This window comes from Haemaphysalis longicornis, unplaced genomic scaffold, assembly GCF_048455015.1.
Source record: "Haemaphysalis longicornis isolate Haplotype H1 unplaced genomic scaffold, Haemaphysalis longicornis Haplotype H1 scaffold_3, whole genome shotgun sequence".
Lineage (NCBI taxonomy): Eukaryota > Metazoa > Arthropoda > Arachnida > Ixodida > Ixodidae > Haemaphysalis > Haemaphysalis longicornis.
In genome coordinates, this window is record NW_027526335.1 from 73,107,921 (window position 1) to 73,126,574 (window position 18,654).

General features: G+C 48.8%; 1 protein-coding gene and 1 pseudogene across 2 annotated transcripts in view; both read left to right on the plus strand.

Moving 5' to 3' along the window:
• The window catches only part of LOC144174625 (putative fatty acyl-CoA reductase CG5065), a 54,902-nt gene that overhangs the window by 24,817 nt on the left and 11,431 nt on the right, over positions 1 to 18,654 (plus strand). For both annotated transcript variants that reach the window (XM_077703402.1, XM_077703403.1), the window contains exons 5-7: positions 4,148 to 4,220; positions 7,247 to 7,353; positions 7,541 to 7,718. In XM_077703402.1, the coding sequence (XP_077559528.1) occupies positions 4,148 to 4,220; positions 7,247 to 7,353; positions 7,541 to 7,718 (358 nt within the window). The remainder of the gene's footprint in view (positions 1 to 4,147; positions 4,221 to 7,246; positions 7,354 to 7,540; positions 7,719 to 18,654) is intronic.
• On the plus strand, positions 15,397 to 16,791 carry LOC144173633 (uncharacterized; annotated as a pseudogene).

The following is an 18,654-nucleotide window of genomic DNA, read 5'->3' on the forward strand; positions in this document are numbered from 1 at the left end:
TTTGACTGTAGTGGCTGCTAGCGCAATGGCTGCTTCTTCGGCCGTTGTGGCAGTGGTGGTGCGGATAGTGGTTGCCGAAAGCTGTTGAAAGCGGTGGTCGACAACGGCAACGGCGTAAGCTCGCTGGGTGGAGTAGCGGGAAGCGTCCGTTTACCGAGTGATGGAGCTAGTGGAATGTAGCCGGTGCAACGCGGCCGCACGAGTCGCTCGGCGGGCGACGTTGTATTCCGGATGCATATTTCTGGGAATAGGAGCCACCGTGATTCGATTCCGGATATCAGGCGGTATGCCAACCGGGCAGTCGTCGGCTGGGGGAGTGGCATAACCCAAGCGTTGAAGAGTGCAGCGCCCCGTATATGTAAGGAGAAGGCGTCGGGGCTGTGACAGCTTGTGCGCTTCAAGAAGTTTTTCCCAGGTCTTGTGGATTCCTAATTGGAGCAACTTGCGGGTGGATATAGTGGGCGGAAGGGCGAGCGCAGTCTTATAAGCCTGGCGAATGATTACGTTGAGCTTGTCTCGCTCCGCAGGTTTGATGGCCAGGTATGGGGTCCCGTACATAAGGCGGCTGGTCAGCAATGCCTGAATGATGCGAACCGCATCGTGTTCTTGAAGGCCGAACTGACGGTGGGCAACACGGCGGACTAGTTGAGTGAGTTGAATAAGCGTCCGCTGGAGTTGGGGGATGGTGCTAGACCCGCTACCGTTCTTAGAGATATTTAGTCCTAGTATTCTTAGTGAGGCGACATTGGGTACTGGGTGGTTGTCGATGAAGAGGTCAGGATCTGGGATTGGGTCGGTGCGTTTCTTGTACGTGCGAGCGCACAGTGTGATGAGCGCAGATTTTTCTGGGGCGCATTTGAGGCCCCTCTCCTGAAGGTACTCCTGAATGACATCAATAGCAGCTTGGAGCGAATCCTGCTGCTGGCCGGTGGAGCCCTGTGCAACCCAAAGTGTAAGGTCGTCAGCATACAGAGCATGATTAACCGTGGTGATTGCGCTAAGTAATGGTGGCAACTCTCTCATCGCTAGGTTCAATAGTAGCGGAGACACCACTAATCCTTGCGGTGTCCCCCTGGAGCAGAGAGTGAAAGTCGTGGATCGGAGATGCCCGAGGCGGACGGTGGCCGTGTGGTTTTGGAGAAATTGCTTTTAAAATGCGCCGTTCATTTGGGGCCACGTTCAGAAGACTAGTGCACGATGTCGCTTCACGAGCCAACTGGTCCGCAGCCTCGTTTCCAACACTCCTACATGGGAAGGTACCCACTGGAAGCGAACGCTCAATCCGTTTTCTGTTATCTGCTGAAGAAGACGCAGGGAGCGTTGGCAAGATTTATCTGCGGGAAATCCAAGCTGCCAGAGTTGTAGGGCCGACTTGGAATCCGTGAGAATTACCGTATACTGCACCCGAAGCGATTTGATCTTTTTCAAGGCCGCCTCGATCGCTATGCTCTCTGCCGTTGTTGATGACGTCAACTGGTCAATGCGAACCGCCCAGGAAACGTTCATGCCGGGAATCACAAAGGCCGCTGCGCTGGTATCTGCTTCTCTGTCGACAGATCCGTCCGTAAACACATGAACACAATCTCTGTACGACCGGTCCAAGTGCTCAAGTGCTAACATTCTCGCTTCCGCCAAGGTCTACATCTCTTTGAGCGGATGCCCGGGATGGTGAGCTGAGACGCCAAACTCTCGAAAGACCATGGTGGCTCCGAGCGATGTTGGTTCTTCCGCCGTTGCGGGTAGAGAATGCGGAGAGTGTTGAGCGCCGCGTGTATGCGAGATTCTACCCTTAGGCAGAGACGTCTGAGCAAGGCCTTTCCGGCTGCGGACTCTCCCAGCCGGACAAGCTGCAAGAGTAACCGCTGAGACGCCATCAAGCGAAGAGGTGGAAAATGGGACTCTTCCAGGACTTTTTTGTTTGCCGCCGCCTGGGGAACTCCTAGGGATATCTTGACGCCCTGTCGGTGCACCGCTTCCAGACGAGCATACTGGGACTCCGAGGGAGACAAAACAGGTAGCTGGTAAAGAACCCGATTCAAGATGAGCGCCGAGTGGAGCCTAAGCATAGATGATGAGTGACTACCCCAGTTAGATCCAGCAATTCGTCGAAGCACATTTAAGCGGGGAAGCATGGACGTGACAAGAGAATCCACGGCCTGCCTCCAGAATAATTTATAGTCGATGGTGCCGCCGAGAAACTTGACACGAATAGAAAGAGGGCAAAAGGGGGAAGCGGCCTGTTTCATCTCGAATCGAGAATAACTTGTGTAAGCGACATTTAGCCGCACGTGGTGAAGAACCGCTTCGTCATGCTTGGAACGTCCGTCAGGCATCCTGGAGGTCCCGTGCGGGTTTATGGAGTTTATCGGCGAGTAATTTTGTGGCGCAACAGCCCACATAGATCGCTGTGTAATTTCCAGGATATTTTTATAGTGCGTAGTACAATATTTTTTGTAGCTCAGAAATGCGTGGAAAAACTTCATGAACAAGAAATGCGCGCCAATCCACGCTGTGAATGGAGTTGGAAAGTGAAGCTGAAAACGACACCCGCAACGATCGCTCAGGAGACGTCACTTGAATTCGCACACGTGGCTCTACAAATAACTCCGCGAGAGGTCACGTGACGCTATCACGTTGCATTCCGCGAGAACGCAGGGGATAAACCCGCAAATGTGCTCGGTGCGTTCACCGCCTATCTCCCCCGTCTCCGCGTGGGCTCGTAGCTCGATTGGTACGACAACGGGCTCTTGCTTATGAAGTCGATGGTTGGACGGCATACCGTCTGGTCAGGTAGCATACTACACAACAAGAAACACAGGTCACTGACCAAGTCAAAAACAAATAGATGTTTCGGGAGCGCTACGGCTCCCTTGTTCACAATGAAAACGGCCACTGGAAGACGCCGAATTATATAGCCCCCAGTAAGCTTTTACGAGATTTGGCGTAGTCAGGATTCATGCAGCCGTCCGTCCTGTTGATTGTGTGCGCTAAAAAACGTCATCGCATGCGACACTGCCTCTGCGCAAAGCTGAGTTGTCTGAATGATTAAGGACTCCAGATTCAGGCGTGCAGATATGTTGCGTTCCGTCGTCAGTATCTTGGAATGTTCCCAGTTTATCGCATGTTGAGTATTCGCCTCGTGTTCCGCAATGGCGTTGGAGACCACGTTTTTCTTTCGCACGTCGTACTGGTGTTGCTTTATGCGTTAGCAAAAATTACCGGATTCGCCTATGTATACTGCTGGGCATTCGGCGCAAGCGATCCGATAAACACCAGGAAATTTGCAACGCGGAAGCCTGTCTTTCACATTCACCAGTTCATTGCGCAGCTTGCTTGTTGGTGCGTGCGCCAGTTGCGAATTGCGCTTTCGGAAAACACGTGCCCGGGCCTCACTGATCCCAGGTACATATGGCACCACGGCGCGTTTTGGATTCTCTGTGTTCTGGCTTGTTACATTTTCCTCGAGTAGAGGGCGCTCCGGAACCATTCTTCTCTGCGTGTTTCTCACGAACGAAAGCGGGTAGCCGTTCTTCTTTAGGTCCTTTTCAATTGTTGCCAATTCCTTCTGGAGCACAACTTCATCGGAGCAGGTTCGTCTGGCCCGATTTGTTAATGCCATGACAACTGACCGCTTGTGACTGATAGGGTGTGCTGACTTGAAGTCCAGGTATCTTCCAGAATGCTCCGTTTCTCTATTCGTTCCAGGTTCGATTCCTGGCGCTGCCAGTAGTTTCTTTCATTTGTTGGGATTTTTTCGTTGACTCCAATGGTCGCCCCTCTTTCCTGCACCTCTTTTTTAAAGCTTTGGTTTAAAAAAGAGGCGCAAATTTAGGTCGTACATGCTAAACGAATATGAGTTATCGGTGGCCTGGGGGGCAGGTTGGGTATAAGACATTGTCTGATAAGAACGACGAACTGAGCGATTGGTACTGGTTCACTGCAACAAATTGTGCAGAAACACGCACACAACAGAGGAAGAAACGTAGGACACGTCCTCTTTGTTCCGTCATAGAAAAAGGTTCGCCACAAATACTTTCTGACTTATTGGTTTGGTGGTGTATATCCGGGCACTGGTTTGTCTCTGGTATGGGGTAAAATTACATTTGTTTAATTTGCAGAATTGTGCGACTCGAAATTTTTCTTTCAGGAGGGCAGTCGACCTCAATGTTCTCGGTACAAGGCGCGTTGTGGACCTATGCAAAAAAATGCCAAACCTACGCGTAAGTATCGCCCCTGTTAGGAAGCTGTCTGTGCCTGAAATAGCGTTCTGCGCAAAATTATTCGTAGCAATTGTAACACGTAAGCTGTTTTTAATTATAATTGTCAAGGCATGTGCATATTCTACAAGATTCAATACAGATCCTATATATTTTACAGAACACTATTATGGGCCAAAATTTTACCACGACGAGCAGCATATGTGAGAATCGGAAGCGACCCTTGTAATTAGGAACAGTGTCATCACCAAAAACAAATTGAAGATCCCTAGTTGGCTTTCATCCAATCCGTGCGTATGTTGACCCTTTCCCTCGCGAACTTGAGGATCGGTTCGTTGGACCCGCCTACCTATTAGGAGTCCGCAACACGGCGTTTTTAAATGTCTCAATGGCTTCGTTTCTCGCTTTAGCAGCGGTATTGGCTGCCTGCTCTTCTATACTTGTCCACCAGTATTCGCATTCCCTCGCCGTCTTACCGATGTCTTCCTTATTTCCACCTTTCTTGACCACACACGCAATGCACAACGCGTTCAAGCGGCGAATGCAGTTGGAACCCGTCGAAACGCCGTGAGACGGGCGCGTAGGCCGAGGCGGGTGGCGCGCCGCGCTTCCACTTGACGTCCTCCTAGCAATCGCGGCAGCAGACCGAAGGCAGCGCCGCTGCAGCCACGCGCTCTTTCTGTTGCCCTACTCTGTCGCTCTACGGCCAGAAACTTGCCCACATGCCCCATGGAATCAAGCGATTTCCAACTTTCATTGTTAAAATGCCGCTTACCTCAGTGCTCCAATTATGCGGTGAGAGGAGCGACAACCTTCTAGTCGTTTCTGCATGATGTCCGCCTTAAGAAGGAATGAATTGTTCAACTTTGAATAGGGAAGCCTGTCAAACACACACAAAAAAGGCTCCGCCGGCAAGGCAGGCATCCTGAAGGGGTCGTACTCGCGCGCGGAAAGTGGATATCCTCTCGTGGACACCTCCACGATGGCGGAAATCATGAAATGTTACCGTAGTCGTTGCGCCCTGAAGGTGCATCCCAATGCAACTGTGGTCGTTGTGCGCTGCCGTCGTCGCGTCAACCCCGCCAGGACGGCGGGGGTCGTAAAAACTACAGTTTCCCAACGCAAGCTCTAAGGTGCACAACACGGGCTCAGCTCCAAACCACTTCATAAACAAATAAATAAACAGTATTCGCTAACGGAAAATTGCATCACCACTTTGAAAAACAGCAGGAGAAACCCGGCCGCCACATTTAGCGCAGGGTGCAAAAAAACAAACAAAAAATAGCGGGTCGGCAGTCATGAGTTGCGGTAAAGGGGAGAAATCATGCCAGTGAAGCCGAAGTTTGTTATACACCTCTGTTTTCAAGCCGGAGGAAGCTGTTATTACACACTTTCCCTGATGGTACCGGGCCCCAAGACTGACCTCTATCCGTTTCTACAAAATTTCCCTACCCTTTAACTGAAAAAGTGATTGAACGCTTTCCCTCCGCACACCCGCGTGACCTAGGCTGAGCTTGAAGGTTATAACAATTATATTATGTTATATGTTATGATTATGTTATGTTTGTTATAACGAGTACAGGTGAAAGTTTCGCGAAATATGCAATATCGTGGAAATGCCATGCGGATACGTTGTGACATTTCCAGTAATTTTGTATATTTTTGTTATTTTTTTAGTTTTCCTAAATTTTGTTCCAAAAATTATCTCCATTTACGTTATTCTAATGATTACACTTAGAAAATTCGCGAAATCTGCATTTTTGTGGAAATGCAGGGAGTTACACGCTCCTGGACGGGGGGGCAAAGAATGGTACGGATTAATACCCGTGAGCCAGCGCTGTGGCTGATGCGTGGGGCACCTGTTTGTTGATAACACCAATACTACATCTACTTCGGACATTTAAACCTGTGTTGTGCCTAGTTTTTTTTTTTTTTTTGTTAATAGGTGCCACTGTGACTGCGTCGGGTGAAACGAACTACTACAGAACTACTGATTCCAGTGTGCTTCAATATGAAATTTGCATAAGGGTAGATGTTGAGAAAATCATTCGTTCTGATAGTGTAATACTGTCGTGTAACTGGCGTATATTCATGCAAAAAAAATAAACGAAGCAAAGATACAACTAAAACAGACAAAGTCGCCCAATGTGGCTAATAATAGCCAACCCTTGCAAGTAAACAGGAAATTAAACAATGCAGCGAACAGAAATAACCACCGAAAATTAACGAATGAAATTACGAACGTGTCTCTAATGGAGGCCTCCATGTGGTTAAGTCAGAAGGAGAAACAAAAAGAATTAAAAATAAAAATACCTTAAAATAGTTCCCGGAACCCCAGTTGTCAATCAAACCAAGCCTCCTCACGCGAATAAATAAAAAACAAAACAAAAATCACGCTATTGGGGTGTGCGTGTTTCATCGATGCCACCAAGGAAAACAAAAATTCTTAAACTGGGAAAAGCGGCGTAATAATGCTTATCTGGGGTTGAACGCACCAAGCTACACCTGGGATAGAAGGCGCGCCGTAGTGGAGGGCTCGGGAATAATTATGACCACCTGGGGGACCTTTCACGTGCGCCCAAATCTCGGCACGTGGTCGTTCAACTGTGAGACTTTCTGCAGCTTTTTTATGTCCAAATATCGCCGAGTGGTTATTTCCGGAAATGTAATTATGTTTCGTATACCGCTTATGTTGTAAATCTTTCGACTCTGCAATTTCCAAAAAATGTGGAACTCGTTATATCGACCCTTCATGTGGTAGTGATCACAGAAGTCGGAGCTTCGATTATTGTTTGTAAGGAAGGGGGGTCAAGCTCATCAAAGGAACAAAAAAAATAATTATGGCCTGGAGCAGAAATCTAATATCAAATATTTATATTTTCGCAAGCCAACAATGTAGGAAAATTTGTCAAGTACCTATTTTGACGCATATTTGGAATAGGCGAAATGAAGGGTCTGACGATTACTACTGTGTTATATTCTGCCACATGGCTACGCTGATTCCCTGATCCCTTCATGTTTATTTACAGGCTCTTGTGCATATATCGACAGCATATTGTAACTGCGACAAACCTGAAGTCGACGAAGTGGTGTACACCCCGCCCATAGATCCCTCCAAAATAATTGAAGCTGCGGAGTAAGTACACCTCAACGCAGTACTGTTATCACCGGCTAAAGGATAAGCTGCTTATCCTGCTTTGGTTATGACTAGAAGTGTTCAAATATTTCGACAAGTTAAACTAAAGGAAACTTCAAAATGTTAGCGTAGGACTACACTGCGCAGCACTATCAGTGTGTAGCTGAGTCGTGCTAGTTTCTTACAGATGGATGGATGACAAGATGATGGACATGATGAGTGGATTGCTCCTTGGACAGCTGCCGAACACTTACACCCTAACCAAAGCTCTAGCTGAATCGTTGGTGCTTGCTGAACGAGAAACTGTGCCAGTCGCCATAGTCCGGCCTTCCATTGTCACGGCGTCTTGGAAAGAGCCCTTCCCGGTAAGGCGACGAGCATGTATATGGGCGCGTAAACATTTGTTGCTGGCAGTTGCGACGAGCGTGAACAAAAGATTAACTTAACGAGGCGCCAAATTTCGCTGCTTGTTCTAAGTTCTAAGTGTGCTAATCCTTCTTGGGATAGTTACACGCGTAACTCTTGTCTGTCTGTCTGTCTGTCTGTAATGTGATTCAACCACCTGCCGTCCGGAAAAAATAACCAAATGTCACCTCGCTTCGCTGCATGTTAAATGTTGCCATGGATCCTATATGCACGAATTATTCGCCGGGCAAGAAATCTCTGGCTTAGTTGACGCAAAATAAAAGCACACAACTGAGACTACCAGCGTCCGTTTCATTGAAGATAGACGTTGCAGTGGCTTCTAGTTAGGAAACGAAAAACACAACGCGTTAAGAGGAAGTGGAAAATCTTGAGGCAAAATCAAACACTAACACAGAAGGTGTTCGCATGAGCTGCTCTAAAGACAACAGAAACGAAACACTCATACCGATGACGGGCAAGCGGTGTGAGCGCAGCAAAACACAACTCAACAAACATCCGCTGTATCATTAAAATTGAAATGGAAATTTATTTTCATTTTTTGTCACAGTTAAACAAAGCAAAGGGGACGAAAAGGTACACACCAGTACCTGGCTACGTCCAAAATCCTTATAAAAGGGTTTGTAGCAGCATTAAACAAACATTTGCGTGACGCAGTGCATGAACATATCACGAAAAAAAAAAAGAAACCCAAGCAATGTCACTTGACCGCATATTACCGTCTACACCAGGAACATATGATGACTAGGACTACATAAATATAACTAAGGGCAGTGTACCTGAGATATAAAATATTACTACTAAGTGAGGTAATATAAATTCATCTAGAAAAGTACAATAGATACATACACAACACTCATTGAGCCGGGATACATACAGATCACATTGTCATAAGAAGCTTGTCTTCAAGTGCCAGGGACATTAGAGTCACATAAAAAAAATACACTGATGTCTCTTAAAGGGACACTGAAGTGATTTGTAAACATTGCGGGATTACTAGCGCAAATTGTAGTTCGGAGTCCGTAGGCATTGTTTCGACCACTCTGGCCGCGTTTACGTGAATTTATTTAGTAGAAAAATCAATTCGAAAATGCTGTCCTCCTCTCTTTACGCTCGCCCATTCTCTGTGGCGTTTTCGTGTGACGTCAGCAGGAGATGAGCTGGAAAATGGCTGCGCTACTGCACGGTTCGCCAACCAGCCGACGTACCGATCGAGTCAGTCGGCCCAGCGTTCCGTCCGCCGGCCGCCGACGGATCATCGCTATTCGCTCGCTCAATTTAAACTAAGCCACAACACCTTTGTGAATGAAAGAATGTGCCTTTCCTTACTTTGTTAGTTTGTACACTGTGTCAAACTCAGAGTCCGGGTCGCTCCACACAAGCGCTGCACAAGTGCACATGCGACGCTTCGCTGACTTTACGCTAGTAGGAAAATCTAAGGACAATTGAAGGCGGGAGAAGAGTCAGCGAAGTCAATATAGGTACTAAGAAAATAAAATCAACTGAAACTTTTACCGTACAGCGCAAAACTAGGGAGCAGGAAGCACTTTTTGCGCTGGGTAAACGAGCACAGCGGTCAGCAGCACGACCGCACATCTGCGAACGCTTTTCCGTCAAAGAAATGCAATTGCTAGACGTGAGATATTGTGGAAGTTTGGGGGACACATACTGGAGGTGTGATATACAACAAATAGTCACATAAAGTACTTAAAATGATTAAAATAAATAAAAGTGTACACTGGTCATACGTTATAAACCTTATATATCCAATCCCGCCAGTGCCGACTCGTGGCCTAGTGGTCTTAGGCGCCGAAATTCTGCTTGGAAAGTCGCAGGTTCGAATCCCCGTGGGTACATGTTTTTTTCTGTAAGTTGATTTTTTCGTATGCGGCCGATGTTTTCTGAACTGAGTTCACCATTTTTGGGCCGTAACGTTCACTGCTCCACGAGCGAGATCGCAGAACGCGCGCATACTGACAACGACGCGCTAGCGAGTTCTCGTAGGCGTGCTGTCGCCACAAGCACCGACTGCTTGCGGGCAGTGGGCCCAGGCCTGAATCAGCACACCCTTGGCCTGGTGCGAACTAGCTTTTTACGAACAGTCATGAGTGAGGCAAGCTCCGAATATGCGGGAAAAGCGCATGGCATTTGAGAGTCTGCGGTGACGCGGAGGGCATTCATCCACTGCGTAGGCCTCGTCTAGTGATTTCTACGATTCCAAGCCGCCCTGGGAGGTTTATCTTTGACATTTGACAGCCGACAACATGGCAGAAGTGCGGTACGGCGATAACTGAGATGTCGAGAATGCCCATCCAACAACGCCATCAGATGTCAAGCATGTTGTTTTACAGAACCGAAACCGAAACCGAAACTTGTTTGATTGCTAACCTTGGGCGTCGTCCAATCACGGTGCCCCCCCCTCCTGACGTCACAGCCTTTAGTTGGTGCGGCCGCCGCAAACCGCGCATAGTAGTTTTTCTTCTTTCGCGCTTTGTAAAATAATTACCGATTTGTCAACCGGATAAACGATGAATAGTGTGTTAATTTGAGCCAGTCTACACAGTGCAAGCAAAAACGGGAGCTTGACAAATTCACTTCAGTGTCCCTTTAAAACCGACGAAGGTCGCGCCGAACCGCTTTAGAGGCTTCAGTAGACGGGGAGTCTAGAATTTCCGTCAGTACCCTATGTTCATTTAAAAAGCTAGAAATGAGATATTTGATCGATTGTTGTTCACAATTGGTTCTAATGCGAGGAAGTATACGGGGTATCCCAGCTATCATGCACCAAAATTATAAAAAATAGCAACGGTGTTACTCGAACAAAACCTAGCGCATAATGTTTCCAGTGCAGTTGAGTAGCAGCCAGTAATTTTTTCATTAATGAGACTTCATTAAATAATTGGAAATAATTACATAACTCGTGAAGTAGCTCTCCTAATCAATAAAGCGTCAACGAGGCACTTGTAGGTACAATAATTACATAACTCGTGAAGTAGCTCTCCTAATCAATAAAGCGTCAACGAGGTACTTGTAGGTACCGACTAGAGGCATCTAACTGCGGTATTTTCAGTGACGTACTAATTGCGTGCTCATTTATTCTGACAGATAAAGAAACCTAGCGAAATAAGAAAAATACCACGTAACGGCGATTCCGCGCACATCATAAACCAGCGCCCTCAAATGAGCTGATTGAAAGCGACTGCTTTACCCGCCGCGGTGGCTCAGTGGCTAAGGCGTTGCGCTGCTGAGCACGAGGACGCGGGTTCGATTCCCAGCCGTGGCGGCCGCTTTTCTGATGGAGGCGAAAAGCAAAAACGACCGTGTGTACGAGATTTCGGTGCACCTTAAAGATCCCGAGGTGGTCAAAATTAATCCGGAGTGCTCCACTACGGCGCGCCTCATCGCCTGCGTTGCGTCGGCGCGTTAAACCCCCACAATCAATCAATCAATCAATCAATCAAGCGACTGCATTGCCCGTCACACGTAAAGACAGCGCATCACCTTGATAAGGGTATGCATGGAAGGAGCAGCAACAGCAAGTTTTCCGGAGCGCGTACGGGAGATAAGGCACAAGCTCGGTTGCGTTCTCCCACGGCTCCATCGTTTATTTACTGACGCCAGCGACATACACTCAAACTCAACGGGCACGACTTCATTTCTCCAACTCCCTTCTATATAACACTGCCGCGGTTTTCTTTCTTTCCCCACCTGATTCGGCCTCCTTCGAAGAATACGCCCTTGCTTTTGCAATAGAGCACGCGACTCTGACTGTTCCGGCCACCACGCCAGTATACAGTTGAACCTCGATTTGACGAAGTCATCGGGACCCACAAACTATTTTGTTAAATCGGGAACTTCGTAAAATCGAGATAACGACGAATTTTGTTCGAGAGAACGACAAATTTATTGCCTCGAGAAAAAGCTTGCGATTTTCGCCTGCGCGCCCTTTGTGAGCAGCGTGAGCCCACACTTCTCGTAGCTGGCCAGTGAAGTCTAAGCGTCTTTGACACCCTCGTGTGCCTTAGCAAACCGCCTCAGAAGGTCGACGGCGTCCATCACCTGGTTTGGCGGGGGCACGGGAGCTTCGGCAGTACCCGGATAGCTCGCATCCTCATGACTCCAATTGGGCGCCGGAAACAAGCTGCACTATCTCCTCGTCGTCGAGAACTTCTGTTGTGTCAGTGTGCGTGTCTGCGACGGTGTTCACGAAGTCGTCAAATTTCTGATATGCGGCCACCTCACCTCGCTGACGAAGCTATTCCCAACAACTGGGCGATGCCTCTTCCTGCTCGTGTTGCGGTTTTGTGGAGCCCGCAACGCGAGCTTACAGCACACTGCTAGCTCGGGTGCTTGCACTGCGCTGGCAGCACATTGCCAGACATTCTATAGACGCCGTAACCTTTGAAAAAAACTTTTTATGTGCATCTTTTTTCCCGGAATGCTTCGTTAAATCGGTTTTGGCGGCTAAGGTTTTTAAGTGCGAATGCACTTCTTAAGCGAGCCTGAAGCGTCCGCCGCCGTCCGCATAGCAACAGTTACGGGTGCGCGCGCTCCTCGTCTTCCTTGGCAACGGGGGGAGATGGGCGCGCGCTGCCTGGCCGCTGACATGGCACATACCCACGTGGGGCATTGGCCAGGAATCTCCTCGTCTTCCTTGGCAACGGGGGGAGATGGGCGCGCGCTGCCTGGCCGCTGACATGGCACATACCCACGTGGGGGATTGGCCAAGAATCGGGCGTGAGAAGGGCTAATGCACCCGCTTAAAGGAGTACTGACACGAAATTTCAAAGCTGAGACCCGCTCTTGCAATCAAGTACAACGACAACACAAATAGGTGTCTGTGAATAAATGCATCTTTCTTTCTTTGTAGTTGTGTGTGTGTGTGTGTGTGTGATCTCTCTTTCACGAACATTACCGAACCGCGCAAATTCAACTCGTGCATTCGCACTTTCACATTCTTCCCCTCGGGGAAATGCTGGGAATTTTTTTCGATATTTCGAGCTCGTAAAAGCATTGAGCCTATGGGCTGCAGGAGGAATCCGGATTTGTTCTGTAAAGCAGGAAATTCATGATGAAATTTCAACTGTATATCTTCTCCGACCGTCAATCAGCCCTTCTTAATTTCGCTCACATTGAGACCCTCTCACAGACCACTGACTTCGTCACTTCGACACTTGCTTCAAATCCTCGGCCACGTTTCACACTGGTTTGGGTTCCTGGCCACGCGGGCATGTGCGGAAATGCCCTAGCAAACGCGCTTACCCGAGTACCTTTCACGCATCCGCCTATGTCCTGGCCAACCGTGTACCACCCGCCGATGGTTGGTACTCAGCACCGCACTTAACGCCGTTACCAATAACACGCCCATCGGCTATCACGCACCTTGTACCCACCCCCCAGTTCCCGTTTAACTCGTGAGGCTGCGTGCCACATTCGGCAGCTCAAACCTCTTCACTCCCCTCCCATCACGTTCTTCACCTTATCTATCGGCGCCCAGGTCATCTCTTCCTGCCCCACCTGTTCTTCTTACCCATCCATCCCTCATTCTTATTGGGAGTGCACCCCGCCACCTTTGTGTTGTTCCCGAAAACACAAAAAAAGAGGCAAAAAGGTGCCCGTTGATCTAAGTGTCATCACCCACTTCGAGAAGCTGTATCCACAGGACACCAGATTGATGTGCGGGGACTTCAACTATCAGCACGTCGCCTGGGGATACAACAAATGCAGTCGGCGTGGCAGGCGCATCATGCAAGATGCCCCGAAGTACGGGCTGACACTTCTCAATACGCCCGAAGCACACACGAGACTGGGACAGACAGTACACCAAGAAGACACGTCACCAGATCTCACCTGGAGCACCCGCCCACAGCTGTTTCAGTGGGAGGTGCTGGACGATTGCATGGGAAGCGACAACTTTCCGATATTCATACGTTCTTGTACAAGCCCTACCAATGCAAAGATTAAGTCAGACGCCACTACACGGCTAAGCCACATAACACACTGGGACAAATACCACGAGTTATTACAGTAGCAGCCTCCGGCCAATAACATTGACCATCTGGTATCACAGCTATGCGCAGCAAAGCGGAATGCCACCAAGAACCTATGGGTTCCGTCTCACCATCCAGACCTGATAGACATCTGCTCACCTTATGGAATAGAAGGCTCCGGATTCTCGCTCAAAACAGGTGGTCCGGCCGCGCGGCGCGCCACAAAGCACGGTTGCGCAAAATACAGCGTTCCATTGAAGAGTACACGACTACGCTCGCGTCAGACCGCTGGATGGGAATTTGTGAATCTATCAATGGGAAGACTCACACGTCCAAGGTATGGGACATACTGCGCTCTCTCCTCGGTCAGCGCAAGACCTACAACGGCGCGGCTCGTGTGGCCCTCCGGGAAGGCATCAGCGCTCAGGAGCAAGCCGAACAGGCCACGCGAGTGTTTTTCCCTCAGACGTCTCGCCCTACAGACACCACGTACCAGAAGGATGCAAGTACTGAAGACAGCGAGCCATTTAATAGTCCCTTCACCATGCTCGAGCTGGAGCACGCCTTGCAGCATGCTAACGCACGTAGTACTGCAGGAGCCGATGGAGTGTGTGTTGCTCATCTACGCAATATACCCTACGAGTACATGCACGCTCTTCTCGTCGAGTTCAACCGTGTTTGGGAAGCAGGAGTACTGCCCTCCGCATGGAAGTTTTCTGTGGTCAAACCCATTCCGAAGACTGGTAAGCCACTGTATACCTTACAAACCTCCGTCCGATCTCTTTAACTTTATGTGTTTGTAAAGTGATGTAGAGCATGGTCAACACACGCTTGCTGTGGTACCATGAAGATCGCGACCTTTTGGCTCCTACAATGTACGGATTCCGCCCTGAGCTATCAACACAAGATGTGCTCCTCCGCCTAAAAGAGGATGTTCTCGACTCTATTTCAGTGCACCCACAAGCTGTTGTTGGAGTGGACATACGCAAGGCATTTGATGGCGTTTCACACAGTACCATCATGACCAAAGCACGTGCCTGGCATCAGACAGAAAATGTACAACTTCATAGCGGGCTTTCTAGAAGGGCGAAGCTACCAATTCGAAATTGGCCAAGACGCCAGTGCTGTACGAGTCAACCAGGTAGGCGTTCCGCAAGGCTCGGTGATATCAGAGACCCTGTTTAATATCCCTATGCATGAGCTGCCAAGACGCCTTGCGGACGTACCGGGCCTGAAACACACAGTCTATGCTGACGATGTCACTGTGTGGACGCATCAAGGATCCACCGGTGAGCAGGAGGACGTCTTACAAAGCGCCCTCAACATTATTCACAACTACGCAACGGAAACAAGTTTACACACCGCCCAAGACAAAACCGAGTTCATCGTCATTCCTGGTGGCCGACAAACCCCTGTCAAAGAGGAAGAAAAACGGTCTTTTAAACTTTACATCGGTGAGCGACCCATATCTCTGAAATCTACTATCCGAATACTCGGTAGGCACCTTGACGAGAACTGCACAGCGAGCACATGGCTCCAACAGGTTACGAGGACCAGCAAACAAATTCTGCACGCTTTACGCAGAATATCTCACCGCACTTGTGGAGTAAACGAACGTGAAAGGCGACAGTTTGCTCAAGCTTTTTTCGTTTCTCGTATCATGTATGGACTGCCGTATCATCCGGTCAACCGCACGCAAATGCTCGCGCTCGATCGGCTACTTAACGAAGTCAAACGCATTGTTACTGGCCTTCCAAGGTACACACGCCTCGATGCGCTCAAGAGCTGTAGCAAGCTCGACAACCTTTCTGAGCTCGTCGACATGCACATCCGCACATAGGAGATAAGGCTTCACGCAACAAATGCCGGGTGGTACACGCTCATGCTACTCGAGTATGGCATCCACACATTGCCCACTCTGCCCAACAAAACCCCGCCGTGGGAAGTAACTGCACTCACCGATGGCAAGCCACTTCCGCTTAATATGGACCCCACTCAGCGATGCGGCGACTTGCCTATGCCAAGAGGCATGCTAAGGCTACGAGCTCAATCCCCTTGACTGAACGCATCATATACACGGACGCTGCACTTCCGGTAGATGGTATCAGCAACACTTGCTATGTCACTGCGTGGTACGACCAGACAAATGGGTGCCAGAACTGACGCCATCATATATCAACAGAGGCAATGTACAGCACCCGCACAGAGTTAATGGCCATTCTAGGTTATTTGGAGTGGGCCCTCGAAACTTAATCTGAAACTGACCCCGTTCAACATTGTGTGTACACTGATTCTCAGGCTGCCCATGAAGCATGCGTTAACGTTCTTTGCACTGATCATGTGCTGCAGAAGATCCGACACCAGGCGTGCCTACTCCGTGAACGCGGTCGCGATGTTACCATCCTTTGGGTCCCCGCGCATTGTGGTATCCCCGGAAACGAGATGGCTCATAGATTAGCGCGCGCTCACCTTTACACCGCGCTAGCCAGAGCCTCCGATACTCCTTTTCCTCTCCTAGCTACCCTACGCGAGCTAGCAGACCCGATGGCAGACAAGCATTTGATAAAACAACAACGGGCGGCCTACCTTACAGCAGTTGGCAATCCACTCTTGATACCACCGCTCCCCTTGAAGATATTCACACGGCGAGAGTCTGTCCTGCTTCGAAGAATTCAGACAGGCACACTCCTTACTCCTTTTTTGCTGAACTGTTTCCACAGAGGTGACACACCACCGCCTGTGGCCTGTAACTGGCACCTGCTCCACGTGCAACTGCCGCGCTGATCTCGACCACCTGTGTTGGGAGTGCCCCCTCTCCATTCCAGCTAGGCTTCGTGCCCTGGCCACTATAAAACGGGGACCCTGGCCTTCTTTTCTCCGTACATGGGCCTGTCCGGATCCCAAGCCTCCGGATCGAGCCACCGAACTCTGGCGAGCACTCCTCCTTTTCCAGCAAGACCAGGCGGCGCCACCGGTTGGTGATCGGCTCCTCGACACCCACAAGATTCAAGCGGCCCTCACTTAGCTGACTCCAAAGCGTCCGTTAATAAAACGGAGGCAGCCCAACCCTTTCCCTCTTCTATAACACCGGAGTCCTTTCCACTGCAGTGCCCTCAGCCCATTATAATGGGAAATAAACGTGGTTTCATTCATTCATGCATTGCCCCATCCCTCGCCTCCATCACTTCCTGGGAGCTCTGCCTGTCTCTCCCGCCGACAGTAAACATCCATGCTGCCCAGGAAGCTCTCTATGAACATGTGCACACCGGATCCGCACGGGCATCCTGCAGTACTACGTTAACCCGGTGAATTGAACACTCAAACTGGAACCTGGATTTAGGTCCTGCGTAAAATAAAAGTTTGTTCTCTCCTCCATCCCTCCCTCCCTCGGTCGTGATTTCTTATTTCTTCCTTTTCTTCATTTCATTCTAGCTACCTCAGACGCAGCCTTTTCGAGGGCATTGCTTTACAATGCGCGCGGGATCGCCGTCACGTGATAGTTCATATTTCACGCAGTTTCTTTAAGAGTCAGAATAACTGAGTACGCAATTAGTTTGTAGCTGATAATATCAGTGAGATTCCTCTTGTAGGTACGTAAAATTGTCTCATTGACACTTAGTGATTAGGGAAGTACTTATCGAGTTGGATAATTCATTAAATTTATTTAATTAAATGTCATTAACAAAAAAAAACTGGCCGCTGCTCCCCTGTACTGGAAACATTATGCGTTAGGTTTTGTTCGAGTAACGCCATTGCTCTCTTTTTTTTAAATCTTGGTGCATGATAGGTGGTGGAACACCCTGTGTAGTTATTTTTGCGGAATAGAAAGCTTTCCATTTTCAAAAAATACATGTTTTTGAACTATACAATATTTTGTTTTCTTTAATTAAGATGCATTGAGCTAGCTTTTACAGGTGTAGTATATTGATGTACGGTGAGAATTCCATAATTCTCAAAAGAGGCGCCCGTTCTATCGTCATATTGTAGGTTTTCCATCAATGTTATTGCGCTCTTCTGCAAAATGAGAATGAGTTTTTCTAGATTAGTGCTTGTTGTCCTTCCCCATACGGGGAGGGCAACACGTCCTCCCCTTTACTCTGCACCCCATTTCTCTTCTTTCATTTTCGCTTCTCCGCTTTTCACTTCTTTCTGCAGAGCTCAAAGACGCGGGCTTGATTTCCGGCAGCGGCGGCCACTTTTCAAAACGACCCTGTGTTCTGAGATTTCGGCGCACGTTAAAGATTCCCAAGTGGTCAAAATTAATCCGAACCCCTCCACTACGGCACGCCTCATCCCCTGTGTAACGTCGGCGCGTTAAACCTCTTTTTTTAAATGATTTCTCTCGCTTCCCCCCAAGAGGAGAATTTTGAGGTACTGGTGGTGGAACCGTACTGGGAGTTACTTGGCTGAAACGGAAGGAAACTATAGTTTTTTTCACAAAGTTTGCATGGGACGCACTTTGTTGTTTAGCATTCGAGAGAACTATTGTACCATACGAACGTATGGTTGAGAGCTCGGCCCTGCCTACCGCAGCGACAGGCTGCTATGGAAATTTAATCTGACGTGTAAACGAATAGTGTAAGCCAAATGGAGGTGGGGTGCACCCGGTATACACGTTTTTATTACCCCGCGCCTCACGTACACATAACTATGCACCCTCGCCGTTGGCTCTCAGTTATCTAGAATAAAACCACGGCGAATTTCGACCTGCAGAGTAAACGCATGTTTTTGCAGAAATAGAGATATAATCAACGACGGGTAGCTGTTTTAAAATGTGGTATTTTGTTCGAATGAAGGAACACGTTTTACGAAAATAAGGGTGTTAAATATGTTTCTTGCTGACGTAGCAGGTTATTCGAAGTGTAAATGAACTGTGTGGTGTACAACG